At 47.1% G+C, this 23,141-nt stretch overlaps 1 protein-coding gene across 1 annotated transcript; it reads right to left on the bottom strand.

The window, feature by feature from the left end:
- Nucleotides 1–5,502: 5,502 nt before the first annotated feature.
- Nucleotides 5,503–21,705, bottom strand: LOC114642611 (kinetochore protein NDC80 homolog). Its single transcript, XM_051932261.1, has 16 exons — nt 21,574–21,705; nt 21,067–21,150; nt 20,117–20,203; nt 19,679–19,805; nt 17,283–17,455; nt 15,287–15,389; nt 14,732–14,821; nt 13,946–14,039; nt 13,111–13,215; nt 12,250–12,455; nt 11,450–11,602; nt 8,320–8,409; nt 7,249–7,341; nt 6,960–7,090; nt 5,798–5,900; nt 5,503–5,667 (listed from the first exon to the last, which is right to left on the bottom strand). Exons 2-16 carry the CDS (start codon nt 21,144–21,146, stop codon nt 5,551–5,553), a joined length of 1,752 nt encoding a protein of 583 aa, XP_051788221.1. The 5' UTR covers nt 21,147–21,150; nt 21,574–21,705; the 3' UTR covers nt 5,503–5,550.
- Between the last annotated feature and the right edge of the window lie 1,436 nt (nt 21,706–23,141).

Here is a 23,141-nt window from a genome sequence, read left to right as displayed (position 1 = left end):
GAAGCTGGCGGCCAAGCCCAAGAAGCAGAAGGGTCCGGTCTGGAGTGCCAGGTGAGTGCCCATGGGGGCCTGCTGGCCATCTGAGGGGGCTGTGTGGGTGGGTCTGCTGTTGTGTTTGTGGAGTGGCACCGGGCATGTCTCGTTCAGAAATGACAATCCCATTCACCACCCTTTACCCTCTGCTCTGACTTCTAGCTGTTCCAGGTCTGCCACCCCAAGTGTCACCAGAGTACCCAACCTGCCCATCAAGGTGGAGCGCCAGCGGGACTGGAGGAAGGCCTGCAGGATTGTAAGGAAGGCTTGAGGCAATGGCGGAGGGGACGGACGGTGAGAGGAAGGAGTCGCCCATGTGGCATTGCCCTCAGTGCCAGCTGCCTCCTGCTTTGTGCCAAGTGCCCCCCCCGTGTCTGGCTTGGGTTATCAGAGTGAGGGTTGAGCACCTCTTTCGTCTTTGTCCGTCTGTCTGTTGCCCCTGTGACCCCCCCTTCTGGACGGTGGGCATGGAGCTCCACCTATTGCTACTGTGGTGCCACCAGCAGGAGTCCCTGATGCAGTTGTGGCATCCTCTGCACAGGGTACACTTAAAGGGGGCCGCAGACACATCAGCCATTTCAAATTCCTTCAAGTCCGTGGTGGGCACCTGCACCAGCCCCTCCAAGGATCTCGCTGGCCCTTTGCTTTCAGCTGAGGTGGAGGGCTCAGACACAGCAGGCCTGCCCGTTTCTATAGTGCCTTTCACCAGCCCACCTTGTGTGAAGAGGGCGATTCAGCAAATTCATCCAAGTGAGCGAAGGCCAGCAGGGGGCGCAGTGTTTTAGTGGGGGTGTCCTTTCATTGTCACCATAGCGAGGAGGGCCTATGACAAGAAACTCGACTTTGAGGTGGTGTGGACACGTTAAGTCGCTGAGTGAGCAACAGTGGGTGGGAGTCACCTGGGGGGTCTCAGTGCCTTAAACCTCACACGTGATAAGGAGAGCAGGCTATGACTGGGGGGGGGGACTGTCCTTCTGTTCCTGCCATCTTCAAGGGGACTGCTGGCACTTGTATGGACCCATCCTGGCATTGTGGGTGGCACAGTCCATCCTGGCAACAAATGGTCCTGGAGAGGACCCCACTCACATGAACCTTGAAGGCAAAATTAGAAAAATGAAACTGGAACCTGCTGGCTGGTCTTGGCATGTCTGCATTGGGCGGGTGGGCACTGTGTCTGTCCTGCAATGCCAGCTGTGACCAGCATGGAGTCACGTCCTTGGCTGCCTCCTCCTTTTCACAAATGTGTGATTGTCATTTAGGCAACAATAAACTGAACTGCATTGGGTGGGTGCATAGTTGGGGGGGGTGGGCATCTCGTTTCACCCGCCCACTGCTTGGCAGTGATGAGTGGATGAAGTGGCGGTGTTGTCATTCAGGGGTCAGTGGCTGCAGAACGTAAAGAAAGACCCAAATAAACAAATGTGACGGCTCATCAGAGATTAACGAGTGGACGACTTGTTTGTTATTTCTGAGTGTGTGGAACAACTCGGCTGTGACCGTCACACATTGTCACAAAGTGTCACACAGTGTCACAGCTTAAGCTTGGCCTTTTTAAGTTTGTCAATGTAATATTTTACAATCAAATGAGGTGGCAGATCATCATAAACACCATGTCTGGTCCACCCACTGGGCCCTGGTGGGGGGGTCCACCCATGACAGCTGATCAGAGAGATGGGTGGGGACGAGTGCTTGATTGACAGCGGCTTGACGCACAGGTGGGCGGGGCACTGATGACAACAACCAGCAGCACCCAATCGTTCAGAAGATCGGAGGGGAGGTTGTGGGATTGGGGGGGGGTCTTGGACTGGTTACACCCTGAAAGCTGAGATGCTCGAGTCCAGTGTGGTGGGCAGCCATCTTGACTGTGGCACCCCGCTGTTCTTCTTCTGGACCCCTGGCACTTCAGTATGGAAGGCCCTCACAGCTTACAGTCAGTGGAGCCACATGGTGTGCCAGGGTGAAAGGCACTATATCATAGACGAGTGGGTTTAAGATTAACAGATTCTTCACCTTTGGTTGTGGTGTCAGTTTTTAAAAAACTCTGAGGTTGGACAACTGGGTTTTTCTGTCTGACTCTTTAATGTCTGCATATGTGGCTCCCTGGAGATCTGCATGGACACCACCCATCCCTCCAAATAGCCCTGGCAGTTTCTTGGCACATGACTCTGGGTGTCGCCTGGTGGCCGACTGCACACGTGAGGGTTAACCACCCAAACCCCCCGGGACTCCTCTGCCCACCATCAGCTCCCCCTTGAGGTGGTCATCATGTGTACTCAGGCTCAGTCCACACCAAGGTTATTATAGTAAACGAAAACTAAAATCAAAACTGAAACTATTCTTAAAAAAAACATTTTCGTAAACTGAAATAAAATAACAAAACTGAAATGAAACTATTAAAGTAGCTGGAAAGACGAACTGAAATAAAAGAATAATTTACTCAAATATGTTTAGTTTTCGTTTTTGAGTGAATATTCATGCCGTTAGTTTTTAACCCTTGTAAGTTTGAACTCGTCATCCACCACCAGCCGCCCGCCCGCACGTATTCATCCAGTGACGAGCGAGCGCGTAAAGCGTGGGACACAGAAAGGGATTTGCGTGCCGCCTTTCTGTCTGCTTCTTATCAAAATGGAGTTCACACGGCTGGAATCCGAATGTGCTGCTCAACAAAAACTTCACCATACGGACAGAAAAGTCACAAGTGAGGGACTTCTCAGGTGTCTGCTTGTTGCTGACAGCAATTCATCTGCCACTTCGCACAGGAGAAATCGTGTAGTACAGTAATCATGAAAAATTCAACCTCGATAGTTGGATGAATCTTGACGTTAGAGACTAACGAGAGTCCAAAAATACTGTTTGTGGGAACTGTGTGTTTGTGTGCGCACGCGGGCGTGTCTCTGTGTGTGTGTGTGTGTGTGTGTGTGTGCGCACGCGGGCGTGTCTCTGTGTGTGTGTGCGCACGCGCGTGTGTCTGTGTGTGTGTGTGCGCACGCGCGTGTGTCTGTATATGTGTGTGTGTGTGTGTGTGCGCACGCGCGTGTGTCTGTATATGTGTGTGTGTGTGTGCGCACGCGCGTGTGTCTGTATGTCTGTGCGCACGCGCGTGTGTCTGTAAACGCGATAACTCAAAAACACAACTAGATAGATGGATGACATTCAGCACGTGCTTCTTACACCACAATTGTACATCTGGATTAACTTTTGGGCCAAACCCATCACCCGGCAGTGGCACTTTACCTGAACACATAGGATTTTTATTTATTTATGCAGCTGCAGAGTCCGATTTATTCAACATTACTTTAATAATAATTGTTCAATATATTACTGATTTGATTTGTTGCTGATGGTTCCTTAATGTACATAATATAACAATATAATCCTTGTCTTGCGGTTTACTCCTCAAATATCCATATCTGAGTATACAAGAAAGTCGCGGAGAGCCCTCACGATTCTTGAAGACTAAACGCCGCTGACCGACGAGCTGACCATACAAGACCACATAACGTCGCTGACCGATCACTGCTGCTTTACAAACGTCGTTTAACAACAAAGCGATACAAACAAAGGCAGAGAGTCTGACAAGTGCTGAAAAACTAGACATACTAACGGGTTTTTGTATTTATTTTATATTTATGAATCTATCTTGTTTAGTTCATATTCACGACTCAAAATACCTGATATTGTGAAAGTAAACCATTAGCAGAATGATATTTTTCAATGTTTTTCTCTCGCACACCAGGACTTTTGCTGCGGTGACGCCTGTGACCCTGCTCTGGATAAACAGCTTTCCATCATGTCGTGTATGTCGTTGTTAATCGCAGACGCCGTCTCTGTCGTTTTATGCCCGTCTGTACCCCTATGCCCTGCCCTGCTCTGCTCATTTTGGGTTTGCTGCCCTCATGGTGGGCCACTCGAGTCTCACGGCCCCTCACATTACCTGCTTGTTCTTCTTCTTTGATTCTCTCAATACGGCTACGTGGGGTCTGCACACTCATTCAAATCTAAGAGTCCTGTTCTTCCTAAGCTCCTGTGATTTTCATGAGAAAATATCTTAAAAATCATACAATTGTGTAAAATGATTCACATTCAGTGTCTAGTTTTGATTCTGCTGGTTGTTATCAGACAAACACACACGCAGATAGTAAAGCAGGCGGCGCAGTAAACTCGAACATTAAACTCGTATCCACATCTGCTAAGTGTACAGTTCTGTCTGATTGTAACACAAAACTAACTCCATGCTATAATTAAACTAAAACTGATAGAAATGTCTTTGTGAAATAAAAACTAAAAATACACAATGAAGGAAAACTAAAACTAAACTGAATTCCCAAGTAAGGTCAGAAAAAATACAGAAATAAAAACTAACATAAAAACACAAAACTATCAGAACCTTGGGGGCAACGGCACCTGCACATCTCTGATGTCCTCTCAGTCTTAACGAATCACAACAAGGGGGCGGAGCTCCTCACTAAACTCCCATTGGCCGATTGCACCACAACCCAATCATAATAAAGCCTCAGCCCTGGAGACCCCCAGACGTCTCTGCCCGTGTTTTTGTCCTCCACACATTCCTCCTCATTCTTGCCCTGCCAGGTCCCCATGATATTCATTTGGGGGTCTCCTGGCAGACCCTGCCATGGCATCTGTGCTCCAGTGTGAAGAACAGTAACAATAAGATTAGGAGTTCAGTGGCGCTGCCCACTCTCGAGCACATCACGTCCAATCTGCCATCTACCGCCCCTTCCTGCTCCTCTGACCGACGGACCCCGGCTTTAGTTTGTGCCCTTGAGAATTCGTGTTCTCCTCTTCACAGCGAAGGTGAATGTCGTCTTATTGTCTGCAGTTTATGAAGGTGGCTTTACCAGCCGGGCACCAAAGGTCAGATGCGGAGCTCGAGCTTCTCACACGGCCATGCGATGGGCTGACGTTACGAGCCCTGGCATGAAAAGAGCAGAAACGGCGAGCTGTGGGGGCAGAAGGCTGCAATGCCAGACAGCCCAGATAGCGACATATCGGCTATTAAGTCGGTCCACTCATCCTCATCCTCGAAGCCTTAAACTCAGACGGCCTCAGCATGCGGTGAGTTTGAATGAACGTCTCCCACCACTAAGACGACTCCTGACTTCTACCCACTCAGGCGCGCCATCGTCCTCTTTTCTAATCACATTCAGGTCAGCGTGCCAGCTGTAGAAGTTGGCACTTCTCTCTGCTCAGTTGTGGCTCGGCTCCGTCGGCCGACTTGTGGTGCGTGTTACCGGTGATGGGTGTTGTGAGCCTAGTGACGATGTTCAGGTGGGCAACAGTGCCAGCTTTGTCAAAAACAGCCCAGAGTGCCACACACACATTTTCTGATTTGTTACTCTTTATTAACCACTTAAATATTGTTAACACGTCTTCACGTCACCCACTGCTTCAAAGTGACTGCTGGGTAATCCAGTGAGGACCCTCATACAAAAAAAAAAAAAAAAATCAAACCCCCCCGCCCATCCACCCGCCCCCAGCTCCACCCACGGACCCCAGTCAGTCAAACAGATCTCTGGCGCTCTGGAACATTTCCGAGAGCTTCTGGACAGACTCATCCGCCACACATTCCTGGTGGTCTCTGTCCACTTGCTCCTTATGCTTTGCCAGGGTGTGCTGTGGACAGAAAGGGCAGACAGTTTGTGTCAATTGACTGAGCCCCTCGCACCGTACGCCAACTTCACAAGGACGAGACCCCCACTAACCCAGCTGACTCCATCTGCTGAAGCCTACCACCCAGTCTCACCTCCATCTTTGACAAATAGTTGGTCACCATCTCTAGGATAACATTCAGATTCGAGACCACCCTGCGTCTCTCTTCAGTCTTCTCTTGAACAACAAAGTGATACCTGAAAAGAAATATTTCTTAAGACCCCATTGCCAGTCAGCCCACCCTTGAGGTTCTCCCTATTGTGTCGGTGCAATGTGTGTGCAGGTCCTCTGATGGACGACCGAGAACACATTCTGCAAGTAAACATCCCGTTGCTAGGCGACATCTATGAAAGTCAGGAGGAGACCGAGGTGCCAGCGGGAGACATTTGGAGGAGTGTGCCACCTTTATGGACAGACTCAGACTATCGTATGGTGGGCTCCACGGGAGACGGTGGCACACACCACTGGCTGAGAGTGACCTCCTCAGCTTTATACAGGCAGGCACAACACACTGCCCATTTAAGGATGGGGGTCAAGGGCCGATGCCAACGGCTTTGTTTCACCGTGCTTGTCAAATGAAAACGAGCGACGAGCTTCAGCTACACACAAGTAACGCCATTGTGCCAATACTGAAGAACCCGAGAGCGTTTTCTCTCCAAAGACGGCCATTCAATCCCTGCAGTGCCAGGTGGGTGTCACACATCTAGTTGGCACAGCTGGTTAGATGGAGCACATACCATACCTTTGAATAAATGACCACCAGGAGTGCCAGCGAGGTGCTGTGGCCCCCCCATCTTGTGTTTGTGACAAGTAGTTGGGTGTCAAAAAGGCACAGAAGTAGATGAGGAGATGACAAACAGAAAGAGCAGGGACAAAGCCAGGAACAAACAAACCAAAAAAAATCAAGATGCCACCACCCAGCGCGCAAGTCCAAGGGACTCGTCAAGAATCTTCACTACCAAAGCGGCTTTGAAAGCTTGGCACCAATCGAAAGGTTTAACTTTGGGTGATGCTTGTACTGTGCAGCCATCGTCTATGCCGTTTGTGTGACGTGTGCCATGTGATCAACTCTAAATGGCGGTGCCAATGCTAGAAAACAAAACGAGGTTGAAAAATAAGCTGAAAAGATTCTGAAACAAAAAGGCAGAGCCACAGAATCTCGACATCTCCAAAGCCCAAATTCAGAACACAACGCTCCAGGGGTTCGTCACTAAGCTGAATGTCCCCTCTTTGTCCCCTCAAGCGCATTTCCTTACTGTTGCTGCGCCGCCTTCAGCTCCTCAGACACTTTCTCCATGTCCTCCATCATCTTCTTCTCCAAGGCAGATTTCCGGTCCTCGAGGGATTGCACTTCCAGCGCCCAGCTCTCCTCCTTCCTCTTCATTTCCTAAGTGTGAATGAGCATAACTGCTTGAATGTCCCCCCTCTGGCCTGGCCGGTCACGTTTTCAAGGTGACAGGTACATTTTAGATCAATTTCTTAAACACAGTTTTATGAAATACAAGTGGGCCACGGGAAGTGCTGCCATGGCTCTTTGACCCTTACCTCGGTGTCCTGCTCTACCTGCTCACTCAGTTTCTGCAGCTGCTGGTTCAACTGTTTAATCTCAGCCTCCTTATCCAAAAGGACGGAATTCATCTGCAGGAAAATCCAAGGACGCCAGGAGTTAACAAAAGAAAGAGAATTTAAACCAAAAAACACCAGCGGAGAAACGACGGGCTGTCCTCGTGAAGGGCCCAGTCTGCCCAGTTACTGCTCTTTACTAGGACTTCGGTGCCACTGCCAATACCGCCATGCGTCCTCCCCACAAATGTGGGGCACTGGACGGGCATCATGCCACTTCACGCCACTACTTATATGACGCCTGGCAAGTTCTGCAGAGACATCGGGTGAGGCTTTAGACAACGCATGCATCCTCAAAGACAGAATGGCTGAGAAGTCAAGCTGGCACAAATGAAGCCCCCTGCAGAGGCGCTATATTCATTATTTACACCGATGTCAATTTAAAAAGCAGACTTGGATATAAAGCCTCACAGAAACATCTCCACTGCCTTGTCGTCTCTCAGGGGTTTCAGTTCAAGTTGCACACGCAAAGGTCTCTCGTTCGTCTTCAGCAGATGGCACACAAACTGATAATCGAGACGAGGACAAGCTTGTCACCTGCATAGTGACATGGCTTCAAACCCATCCATGATCAGCACGTGTCTAAGTGCACAGAGTCCACCGCTGCAGACTCCCGCCTGCTCACACTGTGCCACACAGGAGGCTCACTTTGTCTCGCCAACGATACGGACGACAGCACAACGTGGCGTCACTTACCGACTGCGGTTCAACAAACACGATGGCAGTTGTGTGAAACTCGGAGCACGCAGCACAAATCAAACAGGACAGACGACGCAGTTTCACATTAGGATGTAATGTAAGCAAGAGTGCTGGGACATGTAAAGGAGTGAGGGGGGCCGTGGGAGACCCTCAAGTGCCACGAAAAGTCACTTGTGTCCAGAAAATGAAATGGAAGTGGAGCCTGAGCTGGATGGCGCATCAGTGAAGGTTTACTTTGATTTGCAGGCTCCTGCTTTCCATACAAAGTGGTGGATAAGCCCGGCTAAATTTTACCTGCTCCACAGCTTCTTCGAGGCTCAGCTTGTGGTGAAGTTGTTTGCTGGTCTCCTCCTCCATCTGAGAGATCATATTGTTGAGGGGAATCTAAAAAGACAAAGCACCAGTGAGTTCTCACCTCCAGCAAGCCCCGTCTGCCCAGTTGTTTTTTCCCCTCATATGTAGTGGATGTATGCGAGTGGATGAATGGAACGCAGCCATAGGGGACGCACATACCAGTGGGTTTCTTCTCGCCGGTACCAAGCCCAGATAAACAGGGAGGGTAACGTCATAAAGGACATCTGGTGTACAATGTTGCCAGATCAATATGCAGACAACAATACAGATTTCCATACTGGGGGTCCAGGTGAACAACGCGCACCATCAGTACTGTTAGCCAACAGGGAGCTGGCAGAAATTGGGAGACTGTTTGGGGAAGAAGGAGAAGAACATTAGAACAATCCGGATGAGAACAGGCCATTCAGCTCAAAGCTCGCCAGTCCTATCTACTTAATTCTTCTAAAAAAAATCATCAAGACGAGTTTTAAAAGTCCCTAAAGTCTTACTGCCCACCACAATACTTGGAAACTTCTGAAGGGGAAATTTCATCCAAACATTCAGAGATTTTTCTTTACACAAAGAACCACAGACACTGTGGCCAACTGCCCCCCCGCGTGTTCTTGATGAACTCATTTTAATGTCATCGTCTCGATCCACTGGACAAATGCCCTTCATTATTTCAGCACTTCAATCAGGTCTCCTCTTGATCTTCTTTTGCTTAAACTAAAAAGAGGAGGAGGAAGGTTAGGAGAGTGGAAGTGAGGGTAGGAACTTTGAATGTTGGCAGTATGACTGGTAAGGGGAGAGAGTTCGCATAAGCCACCCAAGTTGGGTGTGCAATAGATGAGAAGGAAGATTTCTGGAGTGAGTTGGATGAAGTGGTGGAGAGTGAACTCATGGAGAGACAGTGGTGTGATTGGAGCGGATTTCAATGGGCACGTTGGTGAAGGGAACAGACTGGATGAGGAGGTGATGGGAAGGTATGGTGTCAAGGAGAGGAATGGAGAAGAAGTGAAATAGTCAGGAGTACAAGGAGATAAGGCTTAAGGTGAAGTGAGAGGTGGTGAAGACAAAAGCAAAGGTGTATGATGAGCTGTATGAGAGGCTGGACACTAAGGAGGGAGAAAAGGACCAGTGGGACTGAGCTGGGAAAAGGGAAGCAGCAGGTTAGGGTGATAAAGGATAAAGATGGAAACACACTCCTAAGTGAGGAAGAGTGTGATGAGAAGATGGAAAGTACTGCGAGAGGCTGACGAATGAAGAGAATGAGAGAGAAGAGCTTGGATGATGTGGAGATAGTGATCAGGAAGTGCAGCAGATTAGCAAGGAGGAAGTAAGGACAGCGATGAAGATGAAGAATGGAAAGGCCGTTGGTCCAGATAACATACCTGTGGAAGCATGAAGGTGTTTAGGAGAGATGGCAGTGGAGTTTCTAAATCAGACTGTTTAATGGAATCTTGGAAAGTGAGAGGATGCCAGAGGAGTGGAGAAGAAGTGTACTGGTGCAGACATTTAAGGATAAGGGGAATGTGCAGGACTGCAGTAACTACAGGGGAATAAAACTGATGAGACAGCATGAAGTTATGGGAAAGAGTAGTGGAAGCTCAGTTAAGAAGGGAGGTGATGATTAGTGAGCAGCAGGATGGTTTCATGCCAAGAAAGCACCACAGATGAGATGTTTGCTCTGAGGATGTTGATGGAGAAGTTTAGAGAAGGCCAGAAGGGGTCTGTGGACCTGGAGAAAGCATATGACAGGGTGACTGAGTGGAGCTGTGGTATTGTATGAGGAAGTCGGGAGTGGCAGAGAAGTACGCAAGAGTTGTACAGAATATGTACAAGGGAAATGTGACCGTGGTGAGGTCTTCGGTAGGAGTGACGGAGGTGGGATTACATCAGGGATCGACTGAGCCCTTATTTGCAATGGTGATGGACAGGTTAATAGATGAGATTAGACAGGAGTCCCCATGGACTGTGATGTTTGTGGATGACATTGTGATCTGTAGTGAGTGAGTCAAGGAGACCCTGGAGAGGTGGAGATCTCCTCTAGATAGGAGAGGAATGAAGGTCAGTAGGACCACCAAGACAGAATGTGTGTGTGTGTGTGTGTGTGAATTAGAGGGAGGTCATAGGAATGGTGAGGATGAGGGAGTAGAGTTGGCGAAAGGTGGATGAGATTAAGTACTTGGGATCAGCAGTACAGAGTAACTGGGAGTGACGAGTGCAGAAAGGGTGTCAGGAGTGATTTGTGACAAATGGGTACCAGAAAGAAAGGGAAGGTCTACAGGATGGTAGTGAGACCAGCTATATTATATGGGTTGGAGACAGTGGCACTGACCAAAAAACAGGAGAGAGCTGGAGGTGGCAGAGTACAGATTTTTGCATTGGGTACGATAAGGATGGACAGGATTAGGGACAAGTACATTAGAGGGTCTGCTCAGGTTGGACAGTTGGGAGACAAAGTCAGAGAGGTGAGATTGCGTTGGTTTGGACATGTGCAGAGAGATGCTGGTGATATACTGAGAGAAGAATGGTAAGGATGGTGCTGCCAAGCAAGAGGAAGACCCAAGAGGAGTTTGCTGCTCAGTCATCAGGTAGACCACTTGGATGAAAATTTAAAACCATTCATGCATTTGTAGTTTTTCTGTTTACTCAGCACTCATGACAGGTGGTGAGGCACATGTACCCACCTCTCCTATTGCTGGCGCCCACTCGAGTTTGGTGTGCAGACCCCCTGGTAAATAAGGCATAGGCTCAGATTTTTTTGTTAATAAGCACCACAAATTCAGTTCTGTAGCCACTCTGGTAATAGAAGCCCAGTGAACTTCACCCAGAGAAGGCCCCAGATGATCAGAGCCTTGATTGGACATCTCCATCTGATGGACTGGCACAGATAACCCTGGTCACTGAACCTGGCCATTCATGTGAGGTTCCCTTATTCAGACAGTCTCTCATTCACTCTCTGATGTAACACCAGCTTACTTCATTTTGAAGGTCAGGCTGCTTCCCTTTCAGCCAAGAGGAAGTTTAGCACCGTAAATCACAACTAAATAAACGAACTTCAATCAATTTCCATAATAAACAGACTTACTTCAATCTGAGTTTTGTAGTTGTTCATCTGAGAGAATGCGCTCTCAGGGGTGAATTTAATTTCAAAGTCTTGTCCACAAGCATTCTCAGCTAACGACGGGATCAGTTTAAGCTTCCTGGCCAAACTGTGGTAATCGGCCAGCACACTTTCCACCTCACAATGACAAAGAAACACAGAAAAACAATCCAATCTTAATATATAGAATAGAAATGGAAACTCTTTAAATGTACTCTGAAGAACAAGTTTGAGCGCCTGTACCAGCACGAAGTGCTTTTAAATAAAAGGGCATGCTCACTTATGGAGCGCCCGCTAGACAGCCTGGTGGTCTCGGCGAAGGAGACAATTAAATGAAACCCGAGTGTCATTATGAACAATGCTGCACATCTTCTCTTTGACACACAAACACGGAGGACTTTCAGGCAACAATTAAAAATTGGCAGAAGCGTGTCAAGGAACGCAACTGGGGCTCCTGTATACCAACAGCAATACCTGTACAGCACCTCACTGGGACTGCCAAGTCAGAACTTTTATTTTCTCCGTCCTTTTAAGTCATTCTGGATGAGCTCAAACCACAGTATTTATACAGATTTATGTATTTATTTTATAAGAGCTTCTGTAAAAAGTCAACTTTCCCCTTGGGTACAAATTAACTTCCATCTATGCTGACAGGAGGTGTGCCTGTCAGTAGAAAGCACAAGATACTGTCTGAGTGACCATACCATGACACTGACATTTAATTTAAAAGCACTATACAAACAAACAGCAGGAGACTTTGTCATACGAGATAGGAACATGCTTACAGACTCCTTAGCTTTTGCAAGGTTAATTTCCTCCTTCCATTTTTGACCTTCAGCTTCCTCCAAACTTTTGGTCAGGTCTGAAATCGTCTGCTGCAGCTCCCGCCTTTCATGATTTATCCTCTCGATATCAGCTGGAGAAAGTTTCTGATTTTCAAGTATGTGCTGCAGTCGCTCATTTTCCTGTTTCACTGCCTCCAAATGCAGTCCTGCAGTAAAAGGCAAAGACCTCCGACATTACAAGGCTGGAGAGTAAAATGCATTTAGAGGACACATCAAACCATACAGCACAGTAAGCAAACTTCAATAAACATTATGCAGTGGTAACTTATTAATGAGATAGACTAGCTGTACTAGTGACCATGTAAGTATTAGTAGGACGAGACTGATGGGAGAACTCCATGATATTAATACTCAGGTAGAAGCCATTTTAAAAATAAGAGTCTGCATGACCCTCCATATTATTCTTCTCATTAAAAGATACAGCGGTTAGTGCACAATAATCATCATCATCACAGCTCCAGAGCCATGGACGTCAAAGGCCAGCATGGACATGGTGTGTGTGGATTTTGCACGTTCCTGGTGAACTAAAGCAGAGCTGACCTCCTCACGAGTACCAGTGGTGCTTTACTGCTTAAATGTCTGAATCCTTACAGACCAAGAAAACGGATTGGGAGAGTCAGACTTGAAAGGAACATTACAGAAGTGGAAGTGATACGATGACAAAAATAATTCTCACTTTGATATTAAGATCCTTGTATTACTGCCCATTGTCAATTATTGTAAGTTATTAACAAAAGTGAACTTACTGTACTCTTAAATGCTTGCTGTACAAGTCATACAGACACGATCATGCCGGGGTACTAACCATTTGAGTGGTCTTCTCCAAATTCTCCACTTCACGCGCAAGAACTTGAGCCTTTTCGGCCAGACATGCCAAATGGTTTTCATCCACATTGAATAATTCTTCTGTAAAACAGTTTATGTTAAAAATGCCTTTAGCACTTGTAGACAACCTAAACACTATTAAGAGTCGTGACTGGTCCGCCTATTTAGAACGTACGTTTGGTTGTATTTCCACATGCATATGCAGTACAGGCAGCATATCGAGATCATCAGCGTGGGACTGGACAGCAGCCACAGGTGAAGGTCACAGCAAAGAGTTAAACGCAGTGGCCAACAGCACAACAGATTTGGGCCTCTGCTGTAAAAATTCAGGGCTGATGATTCAGTTCACACTTTGGCTAAAAACACAGAAGAAGCTGAGGAGTCTACTTCAGCCATTAATAAAAAAAAAATAAGACTCCTAAGAGAGCAGGACTCGAGCCATTAGTGCCAAACTGTCCTTAAGACGGCACATTCAGAACAGGATGGTTACCTGCACTAAAACTCCCTCTGGCTACCAGTTTCATTTTCTAGTGAATCTCCCCGGGCTCTCACCATTTTAATTGATATTTAGAATGTCAACACTCCCTGCAGCGGCCCACCTCATAAACCAGGGACACAGACAGCAATAGGAAAGTCACATGAAAGGTGGTCCTTATTCTGGGTCTCTGGACAGGACATACACAAGACAATTTGCCCCCAGAGCGGCTGATTTCACAACAGCTTGGAATATCTGAAGCCTAATAATAGGAGCACCGAGAGTTACTGGAAACAGCAGAGACAGTCTAAGGCTGAAGTGAGCTTATGTGCGTACTTAGCTTAGGCAGAAATATGGCGTCTTGGCGTTCAAACGTGTCAGCTCCTTGCATAAACTCTTCGTAACACCGGGAGGTATACTCCATGAACAACTGAAAGAGAGAAAGTTTATTTTAATTACAGGCCAATAAGTCACAGCTCAGAGTTCTGTCCAGAAGAGCCTCACATTATCAGCACATTTAACTGCTCGTTCTTTGGTTGCCCTGTGAAACTTTAAAATGATAAGAAATCCCGAGGAGTAAACATCTAGAGAGGGCTGTGCAGAGGAGAAGCTGGAAGGCAGGATTTGGGGGGCTCTTGTGTCTCAGGATGAAAGCAGATGTACCACCAGGCTAAAGATAAAGTAGCAGTGGGAGATGTGCAAAGAAATGCCACCAAGGGGGTCTCCAAGAAATGTCCTAACATGACAGGCAGGACAAATAAGGTAGTCATTGAAACCTCAACCATCCATCCATCCATTGTCTAACCTGCCTGCTAGTCAGTGTCATTAGCGAATGTCTATTACGATTACTGTGCTGGGCAAACCGTAAAATGTTACCCGACAGCATCTAGTGGAGACTAAATATAGTGCACTGAACAAAAATCGGGAAGGCACTGCACCAAGGGGTCTAAAATGAGAATGAAGACCAAATGATCACCCCTCGTCTCTTCTAAAATCATCCTCTAGCGTGTTTTAAAGCAGCTAAGATAAAGAAGCACACATACCAAAAGCCATTTGTGCTTGAGATAGAGAACTGAAGCATAAGGGGAAGAAAGGCAAAGCAGCAATGAGAGGTCGTCTTACTTTATTAAACTGAATTCCATCTTCCGTTTCAAAATCACCATCAGAAAAGTCTGGATACAGCAAATCCTGCCCTTTAACAGACTTCATCACCTAGGAAGGTGAAATGCAAGACTGACGCTCTTACTCGAGGTCCAGATAGTGCAGGCCTAAGACTAAAACTCCCACATCACTGATCTGTGCAAATGGCTTTACAGGTTAATTTGTGATAAAATGCTTATAGCGTCTTTAATATTGCACCATAGCCTCAAATCAAACATATTCAATACAATGAAAAAATGAGACGTCCTAAATAATCATAACTAGTAATATCAGCATAATAAAGAGAATAAAATGAAAAGAGTGATGTTTAAGGTGAAGCCTGACCTTCTACAATAATCTGCTCAATTATAAAACAGTAATAACAAAAGCTGCGTAGAACAGCCATGCTAGACATGCAATGGTTAACAGCAGCAAGGTGCAGGAGGGGGCACACTGGGTGGTCTTTAGTTGTCCGACTCTCCAGACAGACGCGTTCATTTTTAAGCAAATGCTGATTCTGCCAATTTATTCACTTGCCTGTACGCTGTCTATCATCCATATTAGTGATCCAAGAACCTGGGGCCAAGTGTGTGGCGCACCCACCGAGTACATGGAGCTCTTGGACAGAGGAAATGGGTATCTGTAAAGCAACAGTAAACATATGACAGTGAAAATATCCATAGGCAGAAACACGAATGACACAGTCCTGCTACAAACATTTCACAGGTTGTACTGAATGCAACAAAGAATTGTGTCTGATGCCCACCTACACAATAAAAGGGGACAAACAGAACCAGGTGTTGCTTTTATGTGGCTGTAGGAAACAAAGTCAAATGGCGATGAAATGTGAGACTGGCTTTGTGCACAGCACTTACTAAAAGGAGGGAGCCAAGCAGCAGTCAGCCTGCCACAAAGTTAAGGGAGAGGCTGCCATTTGATTCCAGTTTACGCACACAAGAGCCTGACCTGACCTCTGCTCTGCTCCAGAAGTAAATACAAGCAACTGTAACTCCCTGAAGACTGCAGGGAACACTCAACTCAATACTCAGAGATGCGATGAAATGTAATTGTGTTTCACTTGTGCCGCTCTTCTGATTAGGACAGGCAGGTTAACTTTCATGTCATGTTGGGTACGTCGCACATCAGGCCAGGAAACAGCCAGGTGTAGAGTTTGCTTTTATTAAACTACTTTGACTGAAAAGACTTGTAGGATTAGAATGAGCAGCACCATCCACTAACTCACAACCATCTTGGGTTTAAACAACAAAACAGGCTTTTTGGCATAAGACACTCTGAACGGGAATGCCAAGTACAGTAATCCCTCCTCCATCGTGGTGGTTGCGTTCCAGAACCCCCCGCAAAAGGTGAAAATCCGCGAAGTAGAAACCGTATGTTTATATGGTTATTTTTATATTGTCATGCTTGGGTCACAGATTTGCACAGAAACACAGGAGGTTGTAGAGAGACAGGAACTTTATTCAAACACTGCAAACAAACATTTGTCTCTTTTTCAAAAGTTTAAACTGTGCTCCATGACAAGACAGAGATGACAGTTCCATCTCACAATTAAAAGAATGCAAACATATCTTCCTCTTCAAAGGAGTGCGCGTCAGGAGCAGAGAATGTCAGAGAGAGAGAGAGAGAGAGAGAGAGAGAGAAGCAAACAAATCAATAGGGCTGTTTGGCTTTTAAGTATGCGAAGCACCGCGGCACAAAGCTGTTGAAGGCGGCAGCTCACACCCCCTCTGTCAGGAGCAGAGAAAGAGAGAGTTAGAGACAGATAAAAACAAACAAACAAACAAAAAAAAATCAATACGTGCCCTTTGTGCTTTTAAGTATGCGAAGCACTGTGCAGCATGTCGCTTCACGAAGCAGCTGCATAGAAGGGAGCAACGTGAAGATAATCTTTCAGCATTTTTAGACAAGCGTCCGTATCGTCTAGGTGTGCGAACAGCCCCCCTGCTCAATCCCCCTACGTCAGGATCAGAGAATGTCAGCGCGCGAGAGAGAGAGAGAAAAGTAAGTTGGGTAGCTTCTCAGCCATCTGCCAATAGCGTCCCTTGTATGAAATCAACTGGGCAAACCAACTGAGGAAGCATGTACCAGAAATTAAAAGACCCATTGTCCGCAGAAATCCACGAACTAGCAAAAAATCTGCGATATATATTTAAATATGCTTACATATAAAATCTGCGATAGAATGAAGCCACGAAAGGCGAAGCGCGATATAGCGAGGGATTACTGTAATGACATAGTGGTTGGCATAGCAGTGCAGTGCCAGGCAATGGCGATCAAAACCCATAATTGCAGGTTTATCTCCAAGTCATTTCAGTCGACTAAAAGTACATTTCTACTTGTGTGTTGTGATGGACTGACGCCATCTCCGGTTTGCTGCTTATGATGCTGTGATAAGTGACTTGAACAAGGATGGAGAGAAAACAATGAATTCTGATTCTGCTAAGGAGAAGCACCCGAGCTCAATAAAGCAACTTACGACACCCTCCCAAAACCTTAATAATGTTGATTTCATTACCCCAGTTCCTTAAGAAGTCGTGGAATCTCCTCCTCGATTTTAGAAGTTGGCTCCTGGAAATTTGGATCCAGTTGATTATAAATGAAACAGAAGATCTTTAAAAATTCTTTTGTAGATGGAGACTGTAGGGACTTCACAGTGACAGAGCCTGGGAATCCACTATCATTAAGAAACTGCAAAGTGAACATTACATGAATTAAAGACCTTAACGAGATGAACAGAGCTGAAGCCAAGACTAAGCTGCTAGGTGGGCATTCTCAGCCAACATTGCCTGCCACAGCCCATAAAACTGGCACTGTGGAGATCTAAGGCAACAGAGCTGAACCAGTCACTGACTAGCTAGAGGCATTGACGGCGAGAAGTGGACACCACCAACACAACTCATGTTACATGAAGCCCACCTGACTCTTCATAACCATTTGCTTTCAGTGCTCTTGTTAACAGAAACCAGCAAGCTGTAGCGCCATTCTGAGTGGATCGTTAGGCCCGTTCATACTTGCAGTCAGCTATGTGGTTGTGCACACGCTGCTCCATTTGTAGTTCAAGTGTTCAGTATGCGACGCTCCCCCCAAAGCTTTGACTTTGCCTTTCCATATCGATCTCGTAGTGATTTCCATTTCCACCTTACAAACTTTCATCTTTGCTCAGAGTCTGGCGGATTTCTCACCATGAATTTGTGGGCATCGCTGTGTGCATTGAATGTTGGATTGTGTAGGTGCGGGTAGCGGCACTTCTGTGCTTATTGGTGGAGCCACTGTGAGGTTTTTCTTGTGCAGCATATGCTCAGTCGACATCCACAGGGACACACAACTCTGGAGACCAGTGGGCACCTGTGACAAGGTATGTGTGCCAGGATTAATGATTACATTTATGTCATGCAGACCCTTGCGGTGATGCGGTGTAAACGGGCCTTCAGCCAGTGACATGAGAGAAGGGCAGCACAGGAACAGTCAAAGGTGACGAGCGTATGAAACAAAGCCCTGCTTATAAAGTAGACGCCTGCACAAGGCACATACAAATCATTGTCTCTCTGTGTGCCAAGTGTGTCTAACTGCACTTCCTTCTTCCACTCATCATCATTTCAACCCCCAGGGCACTTCAATAGCTGTATGTGGGTCATCAGTGAACTTAAAAAGGTAAAAATGGATCCAGAAGCCACTCAATTTGAGAAACAAATTTCCATTCCTCATTCGTTTAAAAAAATTAAACTGATCCCTTTGGGCTGGCAGTGCAACATCAGCATGGCTAATTATTAATGCAAATTAGCCACACGCCCAGCAATGATCTCTAAACAAGTCTTAAAGGAGCCCACCCTTCATCAGGAAACACAGGACATGCTGTGAAATAATAAAAACACAAGATGTATTCCTACTTACAAGACGCAGAATAAAGCGTGAAGCATCTGCATCAATACACGGGAAACAAAACATTCCTGCTGTTCCGGGAGCCACGAATCCAAACAATGGAACGAGCCAGCCCACACCGCCCTTTTGTGGCACCATCAATGTGTGCCCAAGACTGACCTCTGAGCACAATGATCTTTAATTTTATTTACTTGTTGCAATTTATTGTATTTTGTCTGCGGTATTCATTCTATGGGCGTCTTGTGTGTGGTTAGCACTGCTGCCTCTCAGCTGGGGTCACAATAGTTGGTCCAGCATAGTCGGCAGACATTTCTGTAGCCCTCAGCGACACGTAAAAGAACATTCCACCATTATAATAAACTCAAACGTAGCTCAGTTCCTCTTTCCCCGTTGACTTAAATGCATCTACTGGAGTTTGCAAACATTTCTGTGACTTTGCCAAACTCTCACAGAACCAAATTCAGCAGGGTTCATTCATCATTAGTCTCATATTTCAACAGTGAGGGGTGAAAGGGTCAGAAAGTGTGCCATAGGGCAGAAGCAGGGCCTAGCATGAGAGACAAAGATGAAGTGTAACACTCTGAGGTAGGCATGGCACCCAGCGTGCTACACAAACCTAGAGAGTAGAGGCTCGGAGAAGCTTTGGGGATTTCGTTTCTACTCTGTGGCCCCCTTCTCGTTTTTTTACTCAGCAGCTGTGCTACCCATCCAAGACGGATTGAAATGTAAATAATCAACATGGACTTCAGCGTATCATCCGATAACGTTCGCAGTGTACAATCTCCGAGATGCGTTTTTAACACGTGTACTAATGAAATTCACGGCATTATTCAATCCAATAGATGGGACATCACAAACATTAGCAGTGCTTTTACAAACCCCACATCAAATGGCCTAAACAGAGACGTGGCAACCATTCGGAGATACGGCCACACTGACATGCACACTTTTGTAAAGGTGGATTCAAACTACCTGCTTCTGGGAACGGATTCAGTAAAACAGCACCTCCTTGTGGCGATGCTTCATTCTTACCTCACACAGATTTTTAATGCACTGCTGAACAAATGTCTTCTCATGGAGTGGCCGAGGATCTTTGATTTTCTCCATTATACTAAATGCACCAAAAAGGCTGCTTCGAGACCCTCCTGCTCCACTTGACCTGTAACACAGATCTCCTTTTAACATTCAGGAGGCTGCTGAATTTAGGAGCCATTTTATTTCCATAGTACAAAACAATCTTAAAACAAAACAGAAGTCCAGGTAAAGTTAAATAAAACATTAAAAACACACAAAGTTGGCCGCTCATCTCCAACTCATCACATCTAAGAGACGGGTTCACAAGCTGCTCATCAAAGCTGAATGCTCACTCATTCACTTTCTGTGCCTACTGATTTCAACACACAATGCCAGTTTATTAAAATATGCACACAACACATGATGATGAATTTTGATCCTACAGAGTTAACTCACCTTTTCCCAAAAAAGCTGATTTTCCTCTCGGTGGTTGCAGACATCGTCTTAGCTGAATTCAGCTTCTCAAAGGTCAGGTGGTCCTTTCTGCAAAGCAATAATGGACATACAGTGGCAGCCAATACATGGCATCAGAACATCTACACCATTTGGGAGCTGTTCATAGAATGCAATGGAAACCAGCATTCGGGTTTCAAATCCTGAACCCAGTCATTGTCTACCTGCACTTTGGTGTCTAAAAGGATTTTCCTCTAAAATGGCGAGTGTTGGATTAACAGGCAATTCCAAACTGACCCCGAGTGTATGTGAGAGAATGGGCCGCCTTCCCAAAGCCTGGCCAGATGTCCATCGCCAGTCTGTGTTTTGTGCCATGGGCTGAAGGAGAGGATTTTTCAAGTAAGAAATGGTGTAGAGCCTAACGGAAGGGCATATTAGAGTTCATCCCAAAGCGCAGGATGGCTGACTGATTCAAGCATTATGTAGGCCACACTGTCATGACCTTAAATTGCTGGCGTCGTTCTTCGGTAGCTGCTCCCCTAAATCCCAGTACCAGGGCACCTCTGAAGCTGCGGTACAGGACAGACCCGTGCTGAGCAGGAGAAGGGCACTTGCTCAACCAGAGGGTGAGGGATCATTGATAAAAAGGCAAAGGAGAGACAGGAATCCCCTTTGCCATTTGTGACACTAGTCGATATTAGGAGACTAAAGAGAATCATGGCAGCACTGCGCAAGAATACCAAACAAGCCATATAGCATGTAGTGAGGAAAACAAACAAAGAGCCAAAGAAAGGAAACCAACAGTAATTGTCAGCCTTAGTTTAACAGTCGATTCTACTTCATGTGTTTCTGATGCTCCAAATTACAGCTGTGACACACAAGCCCACAATAACACGACACGTTTGAACCAAACCCCCCTGCCAACTTAGCACACAGACTCCGATGGTACTCACCCTTGGGGTGTCATTAGATTCATCCTGCTGCTCTCAGTTACCCTGGCAGGGAGCTGCGAGTTCCTGGGTGCCCGACTCATGTCTCTGTGAAGAAAGACCAAAGAGCGGCCATCAGTATCGTCACTACAGCCCGCTAGCTCAAGCCTGATGACCGGGGCTCTTCATTAAACTCTCGTGTCCAGCCGGTAGAGCCGGGGGGTCTCTCGGGGGCTTTAGGGTCGCATTCAGCACACAAGTGGAATTATAAAATAAGCACGAAGGCCCTATCACGACCTCGGCGATGCTATGCTCACATTACGCCGGGCAGCCTCAAACGAGGAACACAAGAGCGCGACGTGCACTTCTGAAAAGCGACCTTCTGGTCGGAGCGAGCGCCAGCGTCAGGCAGCCGTTAAGCCTCCCCGCACCCCGAGCTCCCACCGCCGTTTTACCCGCTCGATGACAGACTCTAACGAACAATAAACGTGGCACTAACATCTCACCTTTCTAGAGGGACACCAAACTCACCGACTGTGCTGAAGCGGACGCAGCCGTAAACGGACCTCCTGTCTGTGTGTTTTTATTGTCAAAAAAGCCGCCAAGAAGTACGAGACGCCGTGATACGCCCTCGCGGTGACGTCACGAGCACAGAGACCGCCGCTGTTGATGTCGGCACGAATCGAAGCACATCACTGCCACTTAGTGGTGCGGAGGAGGAATTACAGGACTGTGCGGCTCGGCCGTGCTTCAGCGAGACGTGACAAGCGCGTTAACTGTCAGCTGCCGCGGGTGCAAAATATGGAAAAGAAGACGGAGTTACGAGTGAGTCTGGCCAGTCACATGCATGTTATTAGTAGTTTTATTATTTCTAAAGATCATCTTACTGGCCTGAAGCTGTGTCAACCTCATTCTGGACTGGTGCCTAAGGTGTCTGCCCGATATGTGGCCCCCGGCTAATGTCTGACCAGGAGGTGAGCACTTTTTAAAATAGCTCTACCTCTGTTTTCTGAACCAGCTTAATCTATTTTTAAGGGTACAGGGAGCGCACACATTCACACACACACATACTCACCACCCCCCCCCCCCCCCCCCCCCCATGCTGTGCCAGTTTAGAGTGACCAGTTAAGGTGACTGGTGAGTCCTTAGGATGAGAACTGGAGGACTGGCAGAAAATCCCACAGACACGGGAAGACAAACAGCAGCACTTCAGCAGCTGGAGTTAACAGACACAGAACAGCAAAAATAAAACATAAAAACATAAGGAAAGGGTCCAAACCAAATCACAGAGCCACAACGTTGTGATGCTGCTCTTCAGAAAGGTCACAGAGGGCCACACCTGCCATCTTTACAGGCCTCATCCCTGGCAGCCTGTCCCCAACTCAAAAGGCGAGCCTGAAAGATGTCATCGAGTCCAGCAAACCACAATGGCGTGTCAACAAGAAGCCGTAATGGCGGCTGAAGAACAAACTGACTGTGAGCCTGTGGCTGAATTTAGCAAAGGTGTGAATCGGTCATTTGACGCTGAAATCGGAGATCCACCCGCGATCGACCTCGTCCATCAGCCCGTCTGATTGGCTGCCATTTCAGTGCCTGCTGCTGCTGGCCATCAACAAACAAGCCGTCTACAAGAAGGTGAGTCGGCCAGGAAGTGCGCCAAGAAACCCGCTGGTCCCGCCCTGGTGGCGACGTCTCAGACATGTCACATGAAGGAAGGACGTGTGCTAAATGTGCCCGAGCACAGCAGTGACGCTCGACGTGGCTCTCCTGCTGTCTTTGTGTCACTGTTTTCATGTCTCCTGGTGTCTCCTCCATGCTCTTGAGACCCTCTGGTGATGGCAAGTGTGGATGTGCCATCCTGAAGGAGCTCGACTACCTGTGCCACCTGAATGGGCTGCAGGTACCAGTAGTGACACGGACACGAGCAGAATGGCAAACTGGAGATGAGTCGGTCAGGACGGATGAGGTGCGAGCAACCGTCTGAGGCCACCATTCCCTTTTTGGGGGAGTCTGGCTGTTGTCCTCTCCAGGTCACCTGATGTCACTTTCATTTGCACCAAAGCAGGTGACGCTGATTCACAGTCCCTTGTACTTCCTGA

The sequence above is a fragment of the Erpetoichthys calabaricus genome, chromosome 9, assembly GCF_900747795.2.
Source record: "Erpetoichthys calabaricus chromosome 9, fErpCal1.3, whole genome shotgun sequence".
Classification (NCBI taxonomy): domain Eukaryota; kingdom Metazoa; phylum Chordata; class Cladistia; order Polypteriformes; family Polypteridae; genus Erpetoichthys; species Erpetoichthys calabaricus.
The sequence above is the reverse complement of the archived record's forward strand: the minus strand, read 5'-3'. Positions and strand labels throughout refer to the sequence as shown.

Excerpts from the sequence above, each read along its gene's own strand:
- LOC114642611 (XM_051932261.1), bottom strand. The coding sequence starts at position 21,146 with ATGAGTCGGGCACCCAGGAACTCGCAGCTCCCTGCCAGGGTAACTGAG. Across the intron at positions 15,390-17,282 it reads CGACTTCTTAAGGAACTGGG|ATACCCATTTCCTCTGTCCA; the intron begins GTAATGAAATCA and ends GTTGCTTTACAG. Across the intron at positions 14,040-14,731 it reads ATGGAATTCAGTTTAATAAA|TTGTTCATGGAGTATACCTC; the intron begins GTAAGACGACCT and ends TCTCTCTTTCAG.